The 21,258-nt window shown below is 34.5% G+C and overlaps 1 protein-coding gene across 3 annotated transcripts; it reads left to right on the forward strand.

Annotated features, from left to right (window-relative positions):
* Window positions 1-126: 126 nt before the first annotated feature.
* Window positions 127-19,796, forward strand: LOC123526930 (prolyl 4-hydroxylase subunit alpha-1-like). 3 transcript variants are annotated; one of them, XM_053523807.1, is made up of 13 exons: window positions 127-296; window positions 1,961-2,058; window positions 4,580-4,737; window positions 5,074-5,396; window positions 5,903-5,954; window positions 6,985-7,109; window positions 8,203-8,376; window positions 13,432-13,496; window positions 14,079-14,172; window positions 14,788-14,853; window positions 17,307-17,348; window positions 17,949-18,017; window positions 19,239-19,796. In XM_053523807.1, the coding sequence occupies exons 1-13, from the start codon at window positions 273-275 to the stop codon at window positions 19,416-19,418; spliced, it is 1,470 nt and encodes a 489-aa protein (XP_053379782.1). In that variant the 5' UTR covers window positions 127-272; the 3' UTR covers window positions 19,419-19,796. The 3 variants fall into 3 exon arrangements, with proteins under 3 accessions (XP_053379782.1, XP_053379783.1, XP_053379781.1); XM_053523808.1 differs by having other exon boundaries at window positions 156-301; XM_053523806.1 differs by lacking the exon at window positions 127-296 and having other exon boundaries at window positions 712-2,058.
* The last annotated feature ends 1,462 nt before the right edge of the window (window positions 19,797-21,258 follow it).

The following is a 21,258-nucleotide window of genomic DNA, read 5'->3' on the forward strand; positions in this document are numbered from 1 at the left end:
ATCCCCGTACCGTACCCGTACCAGTTATTTTTTTTTTTTATTTCTTTTTTTTTGTATTTTCAAACTACGGCTCCAAAAGTGTAATAAATACGGTAAAATTTCAGAAACATTTTAATCTATTCAAAACAGAAAAGCTGGACGCATTGGTCGAGAGGGCTAAGACGCTTTCCTACGGAGGTGAAGGCCCCTTGTTCGAATCCTGGCTACTCCCATTGCGGTGTGTCCTTGGGCAAGGCACTTTATCACGATTGCCTCAGTCGACCCAGCTGTAAATGGGTACCAGCAAATTGCTGGGGGTAAGGTATTATTGGTTTTAACTGCTCTTAATATAGGGTCGCAGAAAAGCTCTACAGAGCTTATATTAATTGTTTCACCAATCGACGGTAAATAAAACTTACCTTTTTCACACTGAATTTAGAATTTTATACTAGTACATTGATTTGATTATGTAGTTGCGAGAAAATTATCTTCGAAATCAATCAAGTTTTGTAAAAGTAATATCAAAAAAGAAAAAAAAAAAAAAAAAGGAAAGCAAATGTACGAATACCTGTTTGTTTAACATGAGCTGTTTTAGCACCATTAATAGACAAAAATGTCATCGATTATTTGAAAATTGAAAATAGATATAAATATAATTATATCGCATCTTCTACAAGTTCCGTTCCGTACTTTTCGTTCTAAAGATGAACAGGAGCATGGTACTAGAAGCATTTACAGTATATTTTAAGCATGCTAAAACTTGAGACAACTCTTTCCAGCGATTATTAAAAGTTTTAAACTCATTCTTGCTAAGTTGCAAATAAGGGAAGAACCGTAAATACATCGCCTTTCTAAAAACATTTTTGATAATTTACCAATTTATTTTATTGTTCAAAAGTGCATTTTCACAATTTGTCAACTTTCATAACAATTTAGACCCTATAATAAAATTTCAAACGTTCAATGAAATCGATATTCGCCATAATATGTTTTTATTTGTCTTACGACCTCATCCAAATTTAAAAATTAAGTCACAAAAATTCGCACACTCTTTAGAATTTATAAAAGAGCATTTTCGTGGAAGGCAAGAAAATCATTTACACAAACGAAGTTCGATTGTAATTAGGCCTATTCTCCACCAATTCAAATAGAAAACGCAGCACGGACATAGGTATGTTGTCTTTACTTACGGAAAGACATGACATCGGAACAAGAATAATATGAGAGTTAAAGAAAAATACATTTTGCTAAGAAAATTCACTAACTGTATGCAAATATTATCTAACGACGTGCGGGAAGGACGCATTATTTAATTTGATAGTATATATATCATTCGGTTTTATCACATGATACTGTAGAGGGATCGATCTCGATTCCCTATAACATGACTAAAGACGCGCATTTTTAACCCTTAGCCTGCTGCAGGCGAATTTAACAGCCTTTGCAAACAGCTTGGAACCAGATCAGACGCCGATTAAATCGGCGTCTGATCAGGTTCCAAGCTGTTTGCTACTCTGACAATATTTCTTCCAATTTTGGAGCAAATTGAATGAACTTTACAATTTTAGCAGACGACATTTCCAGCAGACAACAATTTATCTAGCATGCTAAAGGTTAAGAAGTTACTGTGCAGATGCATGCACGCACGCACGCACGAACATACGCACGTACACACGCTAGTTTGCACGCATCACTAATAAACAACAACGCATAATTATTTTTTACAGCTATATACCTCAGGTTATGGTTGAGAAAAATGGCGGAAACTGCGGTCTATTTGTTGGCTGAAAACTTACTACCTGCACCTGAGGCATATATTTTACTAAGATCTGTAAATTACAAATAGTTTATACATTAATTAAGTTTAATTTTATAATACTTATATATAATGAAATACCTGCATAATTGTTGTGTTTTAGCATGGATAATATATTTGTTAGGGCAGTTTATTGCAGCAGAAATATATTCCTCTACGTCACAGATAAAGGACGAGTTGGGAAGGCTACGGCAGGACAATACCGTGTCATTGCTTAGGCAATTACTAGACAGTCAAGAACGAAGACTGGCTAGTATGAAAAGGTGAATTGTTCTAGATACGCTGTATTGCAGTCTAACTGATACAGAGCTATCAAATTTTAAGTATATTTTATTGTGTATATATATTAAGATATAAATTAATGAAAACGACCTATCAACTCTTTAGAATGTGGATTTTTGAGAAGGAGTATATAATAACATTCAAGTGTTTCGTTTAAATAACATTATTATATTACTCTTTAAGTCGCGATCATGCTTCAAATGAAGAAACAAACTAAGTAGAAAAAAGATCATTGTTGTAATACTGAATGTGTGTACTTTAACCCTTACCCCGCTAAATATTTACAATGGACTTGTCCATCTTTTAATTTGGACAGTACCATAAACTGTTAAAAGGGGTGCATACCAAAAAGATACTGACTGAATTGCGAACAGTGCAGACCATGACCAGACTGCACCAATGGTCGCAAAGGCAAAAATCACTTGCCGCCAGCAAGATAAATTAAAAAAAAAACAATTCAATTCTATGGTCAGAACCTACAGAACAGAGAATAACTTTACAAAGTGGAAATACGCTCTTAATGGATTCCATGTGGAGAAAATATTTTACTCTTTGCAAGTAAATAATATGAACTTTGGCATAAGGTGTGTGTGTGTGTGGGGGGGGGGGGGGGGGGGGGGGGGGGGGGGGAGTGTGGATTCCTAGAATGTTTTGTATATATTCTGTATTATGTACATTGTATATATATCGTGATAAAAAAGGAAGGAATAAAATAATGTTTAAATCAAACTTACTTTGTGATAATTCTTTTGTATTACAGTTTAATTCTGATTTGTTTCAAAATTTAAAATTAAAATTAAAATTTAAACAGAAAATATTATTACTCGCATATATATGTTCATTTACATGAGCCCAACAAAACAATATCAAGCACAACTATTGATAATGGAATTTACACATTACAATATCCTACCAAGATACTTACTTAAACAATTCGTATAAGGATCGGGAATTGAAAATAATTTTGACTGATCGTGAAAACTATAAAATTTGACAGGGGGAAGATGACTCATGACCTTTTTAAAAGTGTGCTGTTCTCTCCACCTTCGTTTTTTTTGAAGAAGGTTACTCTATTTTGTCATAGACTAACATAGTAAAAGAAATGACTGTTAATTTACTGTTGCTTTCTTTATATCTATCTAAGTCACCTAAGAGTTCCATTTGTTTCAGTCACGTGACACTCATTAGGGATATTCACAGCATTGCAATTAGACAAAACTGATCCTTTATTTTCACGTGTATTTTGAGGATTTGTATGTAGAAATTCCACGGTTTCTTTTTATATATATCACCGTTCTCTTTGTCTGTGAATCACCGGAAGTCGATAATAATATGTGGCAATGACAAGTGCAGTGCGCAAGCAATATAACTATACAATGAATTTACTCCTAAATATCTCCATATTTATACTAATTTTTACACTTTTTTATTTGGGAAACAAAGCAAGAAATTGAGAGAAACTGTTCCAATGATATGTTGCAATGAGAAAACAATATCTCTATCATGAAATCTTATTCTTTGTACTTATTTTTCACCCTCTTTTTTGTCCGTATAGTAACTAGGGGACCTTAAAGAAATAAATTGAACAAAATAATAGATAACACTGAGAACCAGTGCATAGCACAATAAATCTGTTGAGAATAATCACTGGATTATTTGTCTTTTTTTTACTTAATGTTTCTATGAAAAAGAACCTTTGCGAATACTGAAAGGCATTACTAGTAATTGAATCAATTAATACATAGAAGCACTCACATACGCACGGACCAACATTTTTACTTGCATGCAGTAAGAAGAGCCATGATTTAAGAAATAATGTATAGAAAACCCGTGCTTTAACGTTATTAATACACGAAAAGAGGTTATATGTCCGCGGAATAATATCACGAGGGCGTAGCCCGCCGACGTATAACCGATTTTGAGTGTATTAATTTAAGTAAAACACGATTTTTCTATACATTATTTCGATTCTAATATGCCCTTTATCTAAAAGGATAGAAATATAGTAGCGCTCTTTCTTGGTCGTAACAAAAACATTGACGTCATCGCAAGTTAACGTGACTTCATTTAATATCATTTCATGTGCGAGACGTCATTTATGACGTAAGTTTACGTCTAGTTTTGAGTATTTCATTAAAGGCAATAGTTTCCAGCTTACCAATGCTTAAGAACAAATGTTTATTATTAACGCAGTATTAATAAGAGTAGATAGTTGTATAAAATAAAAAGATTAGTAACTTTTTATCGAGAAACGGTTGCGCAACTTTAGCAACAACGGAATTCCTGCATATCTTTCCAATACAAGAAAAAAAAAATGAGTACACATGTTAAAAACTTACATTCATGTACGATTACTCTCTCATTAAATACTGGTACTTGGGCATGTCTAGAAATTACATTTCTCGTGCAAAAAATATGAATCAAAGCAAGAACATTGCTGCAATGAACTATATACGATTTTGACTGATTTTTGAAATGTTCACTTTCACTACATATTTTCAGATTCGTACAGTCACTTGATCAGCTGGAAGGTGATATGAAAGACCCAGAATTCAATGTTCACCATCCGTTGGACGCTTACAGATTCATCAAAAACCATTCCGTCGTGTACAATGATAGTGTAACAAACCTTTTAAATGAACTGAAGACGCACGAAGAAGGTATTGTAACAGTATTTAAATATAGATCAGTCATTTTCATTTTTCATTCATGCATAAAAGCTATTTTTTTAAAGATCCGGGCATGCATTAACTGGAGTAAAATCATGTATAATTCAAGTGCCGTTAAGACGTGTTGTGTCAGGGCCGAATATTTATTCATCCTGTATCTACGTCTTGCTTTTCCCACAAAAAAAACAGGTTTGCAGACAACACTCTCCGAATGAAATGCAAATTAATTGCGACTCACAAATTATACAACATTACTTCCTGTTAAATGTTCCGTTATAATAATAACAACAGATGAACAAATCCTGACTTTATCTTCTCTTATTACAGAACAAGATGAAATAACCAAATTAGCAAGAAAACTAACAGCATTTCATAAAGACGATTTGCTAGGAGCCATTCAAGGATTAATACGTATACAGGATGTTTATGGTTTAGAAACACAAGATCTGGCTGACGGAAATGTCCGCGGACTACATCGGCGTAAAATGACAGCGCTGGAATGTCAGGACATGATGATTGTAGCCTTCCACTCAGATTTAGTAGACTTGGCGCTAGAATGGCTCGAGGTTGCGTTGCAACGTATAGAAGCTGGGGACGATACGATTACATACACCAAAATTCTCTGCAAAGCGGCAGCTGTGGCTTTTAATGTAATTAGTAAAGAAATTATTATAATATAATAATTATAATGTGTGTGTGTGTGTGTGTGTGTGTGTGTGTGTTCGGGTTTAACGTCTTTTTCAACAATTTTTCAGTCATATAAACGACGGCTTTTAAAATATATATATTTAAATATCAACATATCATATAAATATAACATGGTAATTACCATGTTGGACACGAATAATTCTGCCTTTGCGACCAGTGTAGATCATGATCAGCCTGCACATCCGTGCAGTCTGAGCCTGATCTGCACTGTTCGCTATTCAACCAGTATTTTTTGTAAGCACCCCTTTTAACAGTTAATGCTACTCTCCAAATTGGAAAATGGACAAGTTCATTATAGAAATGTAGCAGGGTAAGTTTTAAGAGATACGTAATCTGCACATAGCTCGTGTATACTAGAGGGCGTTTAGTTTTTATAATATATTGATACAATTAACTAGTTCTGTCTCCCCTCTTGGTATGGAATTGATTTGCTTGTCTTCTGTTGCAGGTAAAATATGAACTGACAGCTGCCATGCTTTATGAATACGTACTTGAACGTAGTAAGTATATTAGAAATGTAACAGTGCTTCAACCGGTTGACAGGTTTCCTGTCAGCGAAACCACGCGCATGCTTTTTAATGAAGAATAGGTCACATTAAATAGACTCAGTCAGAACAAAATGATATTAGCATAACCGCCGAATCTAATTAAATTGTATGTGTTTGGTTGACAGGGAAGTTATTCTAAATGGGCCAATATAGTAAAACTGTCTTCTTGTTTATTCCACAGGTTGAAAATGCTTAAAATAAGTAAAATGATTATTTCGTACACAAGACACATGGGTTTTGCTATCATATAGTACACTTTTATATCAGGGAGAAATCCGTTGAAGGATTGCTATTTCCAAAGATAAACTATTCCGTGAAGATTACTTGTAATAACATGACAGACACAAAATGGAAAACTATCGTTATTATAGCCTTTTAGTAACATAACAGACACAAAATGGAAAACTATCGATATTATAGCCTTTTAGTAACATAACAGACACAAAATGAAAAACTATCGTTATTATAGCCTTTTAGTAACATAACAGACACAAAATGGAAAACTATCGTTATTATAGCCTTTTAGTAACATAACAGACACAAAATGGAAAACTATCGTTATTATAGCTAATAGTTAAAATTGTTCTCTCTTAATCATTCTTGTTTTTCCCTGCTGTGCAACAATAAAAGTTAATAAAAGTTTTAAAAAGCAAGAAAACACATTACTATTATGCATATTCAAATTCAGTTTTGTGTCATAAAAAATATTAAATTGAGCCGTGCCATGAGAAAACCAACATAGTGGGTTTGCGAACGGCATGGATCCAGACCAGCCTGCGCATCCGCGCAGTCTGGTCAGGATCCATGCTGTTCGCTTTTAAAGCCTATTGGAATTGGAGAAACTGTTAGCGAACAGCATGGATCCTGACCAGACTGCACGGATTCGCAGGCTGGTCTGGATCCATGCTTGTCGCAAACCCACTATGTTGGTTTTCTCATGGCACGGCTCATTTCATGTCATATGATCCTTTCTAAACTGCAGACCCACGGAGCAGATATCATAGGCAAAAGATGAAATATTACCAAGGATACAATACGCAGGATGTTGTCAGATACCCACTGCCTCATGAGGGCTTTCATAAGGCATGCCAAATGACTATCGAAAACGTAAGTCAAATGTTATTTATGGTATAGACATGACTTTAAGAAATCTACAAATATTATAATTACACTACGTCCTATCACACCGATTATTAGAATATTTATAAAACGGTTGTCTAACAACAATAAGATCCTTCAATCTAGTTGGAATAGTTTTAAGTACATGCGCATACATGTGTTAATATAATTATATCTATTAAATTGGAGTGAAAAATGACAAAACTAAAACACTTTATCTTAAACTGACGAAGTCATATCATTTTATTGTGTTAATCTTAAACGACCTGAAATTTTCAGCCGATTTTATAGATATTAACCTTTACCCTGCTAAAGTTCTAAAATGGATTGGTCTATCATTTAATTGGGGTAGTACCATTTATTATTCGAAGGTGTGCTCATTGAAAATTTTCTGATTGAATAGCGAACAGTGCAGATCATGATGAGCCTGAACGGATGTGCAGGCTGATCTTGGTTCGCACTGGTCACAAAGGCAAAACCACCTGCCGCCAGCAGGCTAAATATTAAGTGAATATGTAATTGCGGTCAGTTTACCTAATTTCCTCAATTTTTATACAAGTGCTCACTTGTGGTCCAAATGTTAACATCCATGCAGAAACCGATAACCGATTTCGAAAAGTAGAAAATCAGTATTTTCCTTTCGAGACTACCAAAATTGGTCAAGTCATTTATGAAACTCAAGTGACTTATTTGTACATAACAAAATCTGGAAAAGATCATTTGGAAACATAGAAAGCAACAACGAAATATAATAGCAGACCCTGTTTGATTTAATCTTATAACGAGAGGTAATGAAATGTGCAACGGTCCTTATGCTCCCCCACCTCCCCCACTCGCCCCCGTCCCCGCCCCCGCTAGCACTGGCGTGAGTAGAGTTATATCATAGTAAAAATGAATGCACTTCACACTGCACAAATATAACAAACTAGTGTACATACTGAAAACGTAAGTAAATGTGTTGATAAATACTTTCAGAGACTATTTGTAACGAAGTGGAAGTTCCTGTTTTCAAACGTCTCCAAATGAGTATCTTTGTTTTTCTAACATGTATCAACTTACGTTACAAGTATATGTTTTACAGAAGAATCATATACGAAGGGAACACGTTTGCATGTTACTGGACAACGGACATCCTCTACTTAGATACCAACCAGCTAAAGTCGAAGTTCTGTCACAAGATCCTTATATCTCCGTTTATCATGATTGTTTCAACTTAGAATTTCTCACAAAATTGATCGAATTAGCAAAACCGCAGGTAAGTTAACAATCATGATTGAAAAGTAGGAGATGCTTTTGATGTGTTTTCTGTCAGGGAAGACAATTATACAACCGTTTAGTTGTACCTTGTTGACAGGTTCATTAAATCCAACGATTACGGTCAGAACAAAGTGATATGTACAAATGGAACATTAAAATTCCAATTATATCCGATATTTCTTTCTGTTGAAAAATTGATACTCGAGTACCCCAATTTTGTAATGATTTAGCTTTTATACTTCAGTTTGGTCAACATGGAAAAGCAAAGCCAGTTAAAAGTAACTTGTCCTTGGCCTTTTAGTTATCTGGCCATGTTCACAAAATATTTTCAGTCTCGGCTATGTTTGATATTGAAACTTTACTTGTCATTTGTAACTAAATTTTAAGTTAACTTAATGACTATCTTCAAGTACCTATTCAGTATTGATGATTAGTAGCAACTGGATTTAAAGTTGAAGATCTGGTAAATAGTACTATCAAAAGTTTAATTTAAGATTCAGTCAAGACCGAAAAATGTTAGGTGAACGTGAGGCCATAGATTCTCGTGTAATCCAATTCAAGAGCTATGGGTTATAAAATATATTTTAAATAGTTCATTTTGTTCAAGTGACCGTTGTGAGGAAAACAAATCACCACCACCACCACCACCACAACCAACAGCAACAGCAACAAAATAAAAAACAAAAGCAATCAAATACGTTAAATACCGAGAAATATTCACCTTTCAAAATGACTATATGACAGTGGTGAAATACATATTGTCTTTTTGTTATAGCACATTGAATTTATATCCATATGCCACTGCGGTCAACCGTACGCATTTAGTTTTGATTACCATAAATAAAACGGATATTTAAGGTGCCCTTATTTGGTAATTACACCGGTAACCGTATACATGTATTTGGATTTGTCCAAAATGTTCTCTCTCGAACAGAATAGATAAACACATCATATAAGTTTAGCTGAATTTACCTTCAGCAGTATGTTTTTTTTAATCAGGAGAATATTGTGTAAAGGTCCAAATTAATCAGTTTGTATTAAGTAATGAAATTGTGTCGATTATGACCATAAACAAGCTGCTGTCACAAACTGACATACGGGCCTCATTGTATCTGTAGTGTAAATGCAGGTATTGCATCAACTTTTTGTAAATTTTTGAGTTATTGAGGTAAATGTCTGATTTTATGCATGAAATACCTCTAATGTTTTTCTGTATTATATTACTTAAATTTCCATGTAAATGTTATTAAAATCGGTTCAGTAATAAGAAAGTTGATATTTTATAAACTTCAGTAATTCATGTTTTTATCCCCAATACCACTATAACGGGCCTTAAATTGTCAATTTCAGTCCGCGCCAAAGTAGTCAGATTTCCCGGCTATATCATGATTCCCATGGAAAAGCAAAAAGCAAATAGTCGGAGTTCACGCATAAGCCGTGAGTCCCATGAAATTTAGTATTTGGCGGGACATTACCTTAAAAATAGACTGGGTTAGATATGCCTAGCGCACACCACATTTCGGCATTAGACGAATCTGTGTCAAATTGATTTTTCCTGGTATCGATCGAGGTAAGAAGTTTATTTGTTAGATTTTTGTATAATTTTGGAATTACGATTTTTATTTGGTAAATTTTTGTTCATTCTACAGAATTCTGTAACATTTACTTTTCGGCATGTGATTTTGGCTAGTTTCGGTATGTCAGGATTATTTATTTAATTTTTCTGACTTTTGTAAATTATTTCGAAAGAGGAGTCTAAATTGTTTCGTTTATATAAGATGTAAGATTCGTACTGAAATTTGTGTAACATGATAATTGTAAAGTACTCTTTGTCAAAAACATATGTCAAACATTTCGTTGTTAATTATGGAACGCCGATACTGCGTTGCATTGTAATGTTAAATCTATGTGACAAGTCTAGTATCATGTATATAATATGTTATTGTAATTTGAAATTATTGTGTGCCAGTCTATAGCACATCTAAACAGTGTCCGTTTTGTTGTATGGCATTAGATATTATATTGATACCAACTATGGTATAACGTTTGATTTGCATTGAATTTTGTTAATTTGTAGTTGTAAATAATAGCTGCAGTTTATCATTTCCATATCTATAATTTTTCATCATAAACTTTTCATATCTTTTCCATACTTTAACTTTAGACTTTTAAAGTATTGATTTTAGACATAATGGAAGTAATAAGTGACGTATTTTAATCACGTGGCGTATGAACTTAGTAGCACATATATTTTGTATATATAGCACGTATTAATTATGGGAGCCTACGGAGGTATGGTGTATCCAAAGGAGCAGTTTTATGCCCTGACTTATTTGTTTTGCTATGGTGCTTACCATATGTTATATATTTTAGCTTCTTCCGGCAGACGACTTTTACCTGGAGATGTCACAACCCGGAAGTACAATACCCGAGGTTCACTTGTCTTCACTCGCCTGGATGTGATTTTCCCAGCGCAGAATTTTCGCCCCATGGTTGTGCCGTAAACCGCAAAGACGATGATTTTTGTTATCCTCTGAAGTCAGGGATGCAATCACCTACCATCGTAGGGAGCCAAAACGGAGTCAACGTATTCACGGTTTAAAGGGACTTTACTTGAAGATATGTTGTATTTTTGTGCTACTTAAAGTTCGAAATTAACGGAAACAACTGTGCCACGTCACGTTAAAAAGGAACTGTCAGTGTTAGAACTTTATATCTAGAGATACTGAGCTCAGATTTTTTTTTCATTTATCATTTATTCATTGTAAGTAATCATTTTATGTAAATATTGTAAAGGGTGTTGATTTGTGCTGATAGTTATTGTCCCCGGTACGTCCATCCTGTCACAGCTGCCATAGAAAACTGGTAGCTTTGCGTAAAAGATCCGTCTGGTCTGAAGTCAACTACATGGATCAAGGGTGTAACGGTATGGACATAGCTAATGGAGAAATAGGTAACGGTTTTGATAAAGTACAAGTTATGGTTAGGATAGCAACTTTATTCACATGCTTTAACGAAAACTAAGTCTCCAAGCAAAAAGGCAGATCTGAGACCTATGAGCCTTGAACTTATTATCTGTGTTAAGGATGTTCAACATTTTGATAATATCTTTATATATGTAATAAAGGCTAAAATTGATTTCCGGGAACAGTTTTCCAACTAGATCATTGTAAATTCTAATAGGTAAGTCAAAATCACTTTTTGATTTCCAGGAATAGTTTTCAAACCAGACAATTATAAATCCTAATAGATAAGTCAAAATTACTTTTTATGTGTATGGTATATGTAAGTGTGAGTTCAAGGCCGATGGTAGGTTGGTCAGGTCATTAGATTTGATCATGAGCAAGCTAGTAAGATTTGATTTAAAACAAATTCATCGAATGTTTATATAATTATCTACAATATTTGACTCAGGTTGGAGTTTGTCAGTTGCCTGTTTGCAAAAACGATTAGTAACCATTAAAACTTAAAAACTATCATTTGGTAAACTAGCTCTAGCTTTCATCAGAATCGACATTATTATATCTTACGACATTTTCACTTGCAGCTTATCTGTTGAACGTGCTTTTAAGCTACCAGTGCAGAATGTGGAAAGTGCTAGGATTGCGTGTCTGAATTCCCAGTTATGAGGAATTGTGCACATAAGTTTCAATTTTTAATCGTTCCTCTCCTCCTGGTGGTTCAGTCTGAAGTGTCCACTGTGCAAGCGGGCACGTTGCGTACTAATTAAAATTAGAGACGAACTTTGAAAACATTGATTCAGATATATTGCTGCCAAATACAACTTAGATCACTTAGTCATTTTGGAGATAAATGTGTTCGACAATTTAATGATTATGAAAATAAATTTGAAATATTATCAAAATATACCTTAATGTCCCTTTGTTGTCTTTTGTGACATAACCAATCTCACGGCTTTCGGTGTAGTAACCGTACAGTGAGGTTGGGCCAAGTTGTAAATACATTGATACAAAAAGATATTCATGTATTAACAATACTTTAACTACATAGCCATTAATTGTGTTTATCTGTTTAAACAAAACATTTATAAATCTAACAGCCTTTCTCCCTGACATCGTTGTTTAATATTGTCTCTGCATTGTCCGATTGTATAGATATATAGTGTTTGCATAAAAATGTATTAGGTCAATGTATCCTTAACACCAGTAAGCGACGAAAAGATTCCCTTTACAAACCTTAAAAATAGTCCCTGAAATGTATGTGCATTATTTGTACTAACTCAATTTGTTTCACATGTCCGATAGATGGATTCGAACATTGAAATTCAAAGGACCTCTTAACCAACTCTGTCGAATGCGTATCAATCAGTATATCTACATTTGTGCAAATGAACACCTATTCGAACTAATGCAGCATTGACACGTCCTGTATAAATAGGAAGGGATGTTGGTTGTACCGTCTACCATTTTTATGATTATTGTCAATATAATTAAAGCCGTGATTAATTTCTATTTTATGATGTCATGGAATAATTTTAGGTTGTGAAAAGAGCATACATGTTTACCTGCCTTAATAGCAATCAATATTCGAGATTTAATTATGCAAATTATGGCCTTAGTGTTGATATATATTCTGGTCCTTTGGGATCATGGAGTTCATTCAATATCTGTGTGATAATAGAGCTCCTCTATAGCCGGGTCTAGGGGGCGTGGGAGGTATTGCACTACCCATTACCTCTCCTGAACAGACTCAATCAAACCGAGTCTGATTTTTCTTTGCTTATGCTTCCAAAGGATCTTCATTTTGATTTTCTTTCATTAATAATATTTGTGCAGCCCTACTTTTATGTAAATAATTCATTTTTACGATTTATTAATTCCTTGGATTGAGCATTCTGTTTGAGCGAATGGTTTAGGTGATCAATTCATTTCGAACTGAAATGGATGTGTAATAAAAAGCTGTTCGCAGTTCTGTATTGGAAATATCTCTCACATTCCAAACGTCTACAGTGTTTCATTGGTAGAACATTTATAAACGCTTCGAACCTCTTACGAAGAGAATGGTTGACAGTTAAATTTCGTTTTATTTTCAGATTGACAGATCAAAGGTTGGGGGAAAAGGAAATGAATATACAGCACATTTTCGCACAAGCAAGGGGTATATTTGTTTGAGAGATCCGATGTTAATTTTTTGGAAACATAGAGCAATTTATATTTATTTTAAGCAGGAGCTAATGTTGTTTATCGAGGAAAGAAAGTTAATGCCAAAAGTATTCTACGGCAACCGTGTAGTGTATGTTTTCCATGATTAGTTCAGAGATAACTCTGTGACTGCCGTCCTCCGTCTTCCACCTAGGTGTCATGTGGAGATGATGTAAGTTGCTTGCAAGGAACAGTCATTACTGATACATAATTCTGAAATATGTTTAGGTCAAGTGGCAGCAGTAATATAACTGATATTGAAAACAACCGAACCACCTCATTGCCAGGTTAAATTATATGTGAACATTGCCATCAATACTACTGAAATATAGACCTTCAGACACACATAATGTTTATAAGTGGAAAGCCATCGTTCTTTCTCTTCTGTACTCAACCTTGAATTCTCTTCATTTTTTTCAACTTTTAGAATAGTTCTATGACATGTCTGACATGTTCTAGTAAAGCATTTATCGAATGTACCTGCTGAAATCTCCGTATCAATCAATAAATGTTATTATACACATTTGGTATTTTCCAGGCTATTTCTAGAATTCACTAACCCTTTGCTGAAATTTTACAAATATGTGGGAGCCTTGACAATGCTACGACACGAATCTTTTGAACAGTTTCAGGTAACATTAATTCAACGTCCTGGTGTGTATTTAATTTTTTTATGTATTCTAGTATCGTCATAAGTGACCTGTACTATTTTAGGAACTGCATAAACTTCATGACCGTTAGATAAAGTTCTTTTTTATCAGACCTAACATTTTTGAAGTTGTTACTATTTTTTTATTAATAAAAATACTGAATATAGGAATATTTCATTATGCAACGTTTTACAATCGTGGGGGTTGGTGTGTGCGTGATTATAACATCATACGACCCGCCGAATGACGTATCGAGCTTAGATGTAGTGTTATAAAATGCGAAGTACTTCCGTGGTTAGAATTAAAATAATAAATATATCCCAATGTTTTTATCACTTAACAAAATACAAGCAGTCGTTCTGATGCGGAAAATTAAATCAATTTAATTGTTACGCTTCTGAACTCCTGCTTATACTTTGTTAAATGATAAGATATGGGGACGTATTTATCATTTTTTAAATATCATACAATAATGGTTTTGTATTTATGTAAATTTACACCGAATGTCATAAGATTAATAACGTTTTATTTTTTTAAATTGACATTATATATTTATGTAAGATCACCTGAATTTAATATTTTTATGTTCATGTTTAGGTAGCTAACTATGGTATTGGAGGACACTATGAAATGCATGGAGATTTTCTCGATTCTAATGAGAAGGTAAAACCTACGGAGGACTATGAATTTACATAATAAAAAGAGACAACGTCTTTACCTATAGTTTTTTTTATTATACACTCGAAGGGACGTATTATGTTATGGTCACGGTGTCAGTCTCTCCGTCCGTCCGTCCGTTAGCAATTTCGTGTCCGCTCTGTAACTCTTGAACCCCTTGAAGGATTTCAAAGAAACTTGACACAAATGTTCACCACACCGAGACGACGTGCAAAGCGCATGTTTTGAATTCTCATTTCAGTCAAATTTAGGGGTGAAAGGTCAAGTGAGTGTGTTTCGTGTCCGCTCTGTAACTCTTGAACTTGGCACAAATGTTCACCACACTGAGATGACGTGCAGAGCGCTTGTTGTGGATGACTCGCTTCAAGGTCAAGGTCAAACGTAGGGGTCAAATGTCATATATGACTTTGATTTGTGTATATTAATCTGCATTGCGGTGCTCTTGTTTTTATTTGGCAGATCCCTTGTTCTCTTACAATATTTTTATGCCTCCGGCATCTACTGATGCGGGAGGCATATAGTGATTGACCTGTCCGTCCGTCCGTTCGTTCGTTCGTCCGTCCGTCCGTCCGTACGAGGTTAACCAAATGGGACCGTTTCGTCTAGCATTAATATCCCTTACTAGAATGACTTGATACTAATGCAGATGTAACCTGTGACCATTCACCATCTTCAAACATCACCTGACCTCAGTTTGATCTTGACCTTGACCTCATTTTGGACTTAGGTTGCTTTATATGGGCCATCTCTTAGTTAACAAAATGGGACCGTTTCGTCTAGCGTCAATACCCCTTACTAGAATGACTTGATACTAATGCAGATGTAACCCATCTTCACTCATCACCTGACCTCTGTTTAACCTTGAACTTGACCTTGTTTTGGACTTAGGTTGCTTTTTATCGACAAGGATGCCACCAGAGGCATCAAGCGTTTATTGGACGCAGCTTCGAAGTTTTGAATTACTTCCCTTTTTTGTTACTATAAATAGCATATTTTGAAACTTTTTTATTACTGGCCCTAGGGAAAAACCGAGACCACATTTCTGTGGTACAACATGGATGGTACATCCAGTTTATAATGTATTTGTACATAACTTTACCTGGTAAGAATTCTTTGTGGACTTAGAATTTTTTTTTGAATTTCTTCTTTTTATTGTTCCTGTCATTTGGGCTTCAACTGTCAAGTTCTTAAAATTTTGCTCCAATCCTCTGATGCAACCCTTCGGGCGTATATTGACCCGCTTGGCGGCGCTCTTGTTTTGAATATGTACGAAATGTACGTATAATTTGTTTATGTTTATATATGAATTGCAATATGTCATATAAAATATTTTCTACGGGTTTTCAATATGTCATCAGACAGTTGGGGAATTTTCCATACCTCATGACCGGAAACTTGTTACCAAGTACCGGTATTGTAAATATTTTTCAGTTTGAGAAGCAAAATCATTTTTGACTTGTCAGGTGCATAAGAGCATACACGGTGTCATTAAATGAAATGCCAAGTTTAACTTTGATAATTTATCCAAATTTCTACAGTTCAGATCTTTTTTCATTTTACTTTTATATTTTCATATTTCTTAATTTCATAGTTTCCGGAACAAGAAACCTAATGTCCCGATCGAGAAACACGAATTTGATATTTACATTTAAGTGCACTCAGTCAGAATTATGAACCTTTTTCCATTAAGAAAATTACTCATTCTTATTTTTTTTCTTTTTTTGGTTTTCAGGGGTTTGTTCAGATGGGTATAAAAGCTTTCAATTAAGCACACTGTTGCATAAAATCATTTTGAGCCAGTAAAATTCTAAATGTGTATGAGTAAAAACTGTGTATTTGAGAAGCATCAAGAAAAATATTTTGTTTCATAATTTATCAAGCAGAGCAATGTTAATAAGTGTTTCATTAGTATTATTAGTGTAGCATAAGCACCGTGTCTTTTTGAATGAAACAAGTAAAAACAGTATGCTTTTTTCTAAAACGGGACGCAAATTACTATATTTAGTATCAAGTTTCTCCAATAATTTTCTACGTTTGAGGTAAATATCAAAAATACATTACTTTAGTGGAAAATGCCGTCGATACCTTTAACAAGATTGTGTAGATTGAAACGTTCAGTGACTTTATGTAATGGATAAGTACAGAGTATCAAAACGAAACATAAAACCGAAGAAAAGAATATCTTTCGAAAACAAATTACCCATTTATAGAAACGTAAATAAATAGCGTTTAAGTGCTTTTGTAAGACACCATGATACAAGATACATATAGTATTGCCAATTTAAAGTCTTCCAGTAATAAGACAGGCTGCATACAAAACTGTTATAAAAATGTCAGCTGTCCTTTAATGTCTTGAAGTCAAAATATTTGTGAATCTTCTCAGCATATTTTTCAGCCTTATGAACCAAAAGTCACTTTTCTATTTCTTTTCATTTCAGGATCACAAGATCAACAATCGAATAGCAACTTTTATGATATACGTTTGTGCAGTTTCACTTTTTATGCTCTTTATAATTATTGTTGTGTTAGATATTTATTTCAGTAAGGGTCATTCAGACAGCTTGCTTAATACATATAACTCAATAGCAATGCATTTGTTATAAGTAAAACGTATTGAAAAGCAATAAATAGGTTATATGTCCGGAGAAAATAAAAAGGGAACTGCTTATTTACGGTTCCAATCTACAACCTTCATATAGTCGTCAACACGGATACTTCCTTACTAATAAATATTGCACATTTTTAACTTTAAAAAAGTGTTTTCAAAAGTTCATTCACAAGTCATCGGTAGTATTAATTTGCGCCCAAGGCAAAGTCCCATCACTCCGAGTTTTATTATAAATTTAGTTCTAGTTAATACAAAATATGTTGTAAATTACTTAATTGACTGTTCCACAATATTTGGCCACGTAAAATGAAAAACAAGTACATATAAAATACGTAAGTACATTCGCAGCCATTTTTCACAACTGGTGAAAAATCGTGATTTTTATCAATAAACAAGTAAACTGTGTCGCAAAAATCAATTTTCAGTTCATGCAGTCGTAAGTTTTACTGTACGTAGTTTTCTTTTGCTTTAGCTGACTGACGTTGAAGAAGGCGGAGCAACTGCGTTCTCCAAATTAGATGTATCTATTGCACCAGAGGCGGTATGAAACATATTTTCTCACATACTTATTTTATAGAAATATTTTAGTTAAACAATGCATCATGTCCTTCGAAGAAACACAATGAAATATTGTACAGTTCAGAGCACAATATCAAAATATAGAGTACACGAGTTCTGTCCAATTAGGAAATGCTCACAGAGGATACTATATCTGAAATAATTTGTCCTTTGCACCTGATTTAATTCGAGAAAGCATCAATTAAATGCAGAATGCACGCTACTAATAATGCATATTTATATTCTACAAATATTTGCGGGGAACAAACAAGTATTGGAGCAGATTGCAGTAAAGAAAACTGGTTTAGATATATGGACAACGGTTAATACATAAAAACTGTTAAAACAGCACTAGCCTAATATCAGACTTAACACACAGAAGCTACATAACTTATGCTGAATGTAAGTGCTAAAGCGCAATGGTCTTTGTCACGAACAAGTAGGCGCAAGTATTAAAGCTATTATGATAATATTCTATAAATGTAAAACAGTTATACTTTTGGATGTATAGTATAGTGCAAAGTTCGAGCCTCAGTCGGGGCGTTAAATTCTTCATGTGAGGAAGTCATCCAGCTGGCTTACGGAAGGTCGGTGGTTCTACCCAGGTGCCCGCCTGTGATGAAATAATGCACAGAGGGGCATCTGGGGTCTTCCTCCACCATCAAAGCTGGAAAGCTGCCATATGACCTATAACTGTGGCCAACCCAACAAAACAAAAACAAATGCATACGATAGATAGTTGAATTATTCTAAAAAAGTTGCCCCCTTTAAACATAAATGATTTTTGTAAAGAAATAGAAACAAAAATCGCAGAAAACTACATTCCACTTAGTTATGTGAAATTTTAGCACAGGGACATTATTGCAAATGCATCAAAACGAAGGTATGTAATAGTTATCTGAAAATGATGAGTTTTTAAAGGCATTGAACTGTCCGAAAGTGTGGTCCCTTTATGCAGTCCTTTTTCAAAATTCAAAGTATATATTAGTATATTGACAATTGTTTTGTAGAGTAATATAGACATTTTATTTGCTGTTCAATTTTCATGTGAAACAATCCTTTCTTTCTATGATTTGGCGTTGTTAGAGTTTTTTTCTCAAAATGTAAGGCTAAGCTTTAGAACATGCTGTTCATGTCTTTAGTATGGAACGAATCTCTGCCTTAAGAACGAAATTAGCATAATGAAAATACATTTACATTGAAGGGTAAAGCAGTGTTTTGGTATAACCTGCATCCAGATGGCGAAAGAAATTATTTGACTGCACACGGAGCGTGCCCAGTTATTTCCGGTGACAAATGGGTGGGAAATATTTGGATAAAAGAGCAAGGACAAGAATTTACTAGACCTTGCAAACTTGACAAGAACGATTTAAAATGGACATAGCAAAACTAGCATATTACAATTATTGGAATCCATTACTTTCAACCAGAGTAACAGTGTGCGCCATTCAAGACAGTTAATTTTGATAATGGCTTGCGAAAGAAAAGATGGATCAATATTTTTACGGAGATTGGACAAAATACTGGTGCTTGACGTTATTCAACAAATTCAGGCACTTATTCATAATTACTAGATACACCTACATTTTACATCCTGCGTTTACGTTTTATGCTTTACCTGTTATCAATATCTGCGTATATCAGACTTAAAATAATTTGTGTTGGTTTCAAAACACCTGACATTTTGTTATTTATAGCAAAGTCTGTTAGAAACAGATACATTGTGTATGTAAATGAAATAATCACTGATAGGCTTTATTTAGATTCAGTGTTGTGATATTTTCTGGTCCTTTGGGATCATGGAGTCCACTCAATGTTCATGAGTAGTAGAGTTCAGCTTAAGCCCGTGATAAGTAACCGATATTATGCTTGCTCAGCGTAGCATATTCTAACAATAGTTAGCATCACCCGAATTCAACACAATCACAGTAGCACATTCTTTGGAAATAGCAAGAGCTATAACCCATGCTGGATATATACCCATCAGCATATTCTGGGAATATTGCAACCGCTATTACCCCTGCTCATCATAAACAAATTTATGTTACAGACGATATATATTTTAGACCTGCCCTGGACTCGCACATGTGTCGTCTCACACACTATGTTATCTGTGACACCGAGATTTAACTTGAATTTTAAGATAGGGACATGGGTCATGCAAACGACTTGTCGTCACACTGGCTCTTACATGCCAAAGGTACGGCGCGGGTAGATTCTGACATGATCTTTATTTGTTCCTAAATAGTAAGCTTGACAAAACGCCGTGCAATGGTGCCAAATTAAAACGTGCCATGAATTCCCAGTCCAATACTACCACTTTATATGTCCCGCAGTAGTGACTATGACAAGTCTATATCTGCATGTAGTCAGTGTGTAACATTATCGCATTCGTATTAACCGTTAATAAATAGGCTATAGTATTTATATTTAACCATCGGTATTCAAGAAATTACTTGAAGTGTTAAGGTAACTTGACAAACAGCCACTACTGACCTTGACATGTTTTAGGTAAAAATACATGTATACATAACTCTCAAAATATACTAAGTATTTAAAATTGAACCTCAAACAAGAGTTGTCACTATTAGTGACAAACACCCCCGAAGTGTGTCCAAGAATGCTACAGTTGTCTGCGCAAAATATGCCAGAATAATTTAGGTATGAAACATTTTGTGACCAGATAAAAAACATTCTCCAAAGGTAACCTGACATTGGAGCTAGGGTCCGGGTCTTGAGCATGACACATCAATTCATAATAGGGAATATTTGTGACAAGTACTTTTAACATCCCTTGATGAATGGCAAATTTATTGACCGGAAAAGAAACATACATCTAAGTGTGATATTGACCTTGAAGCTAGGGGTCTTGGTCTTGCGTCTGACACGTCATCTCAATATAGGGAACGTTTATGCCAAGTAATTTTAAAATTTCTTCATCGATGGAAGAGTTATGAAATGGAAAAGGAACAGACAATGTTAACCTTTAATCTCTAAATGTGACCTTGACCTTAGAGCTAGGGGTCTGAATGTTGTGCATGACACGTTTTCTCGTTATGGTGAATATTTATGCCAAATAATTTTAAAATCCCTTCACGGATGACAGAGTTATGGACCGGACACGAAAAAGACCCTGTTAACATTTGACTTCTAAGTATGACATTGACCTTGGAGCTATGGATCTGGGACTTGCATATGATACATTGTCTGATGATGGCTAACTT

This window comes from Mercenaria mercenaria, chromosome 14, assembly GCF_021730395.1.
Source record: "Mercenaria mercenaria strain notata chromosome 14, MADL_Memer_1, whole genome shotgun sequence".
In the NCBI taxonomy this organism is placed as follows: domain Eukaryota; kingdom Metazoa; phylum Mollusca; class Bivalvia; order Venerida; family Veneridae; genus Mercenaria; species Mercenaria mercenaria.

What these genes read in the sequence shown, in the direction of transcription:
- LOC123526930 (XM_053523806.1), top strand. Translation starts at nt 1,868, where the DNA reads ATGAAATACCTGCATAATTGTTGTGTTTTAGCATGGATAATATATTTG. An exon ending in CATTTTCGCACAAGCAAGGG is followed by an intron (nt 13,497 to 14,078) that starts GTATATTTGTTT and finishes GGTATTTTCCAG; the next exon opens with GCTATTTCTAGAATTCACTA. An exon ending in TATCTATTGCACCAGAGGCG is followed by an intron (nt 18,018 to 19,238) that starts GTATGAAACATA and finishes TTTACATTGAAG; the next exon opens with GGTAAAGCAGTGTTTTGGTA.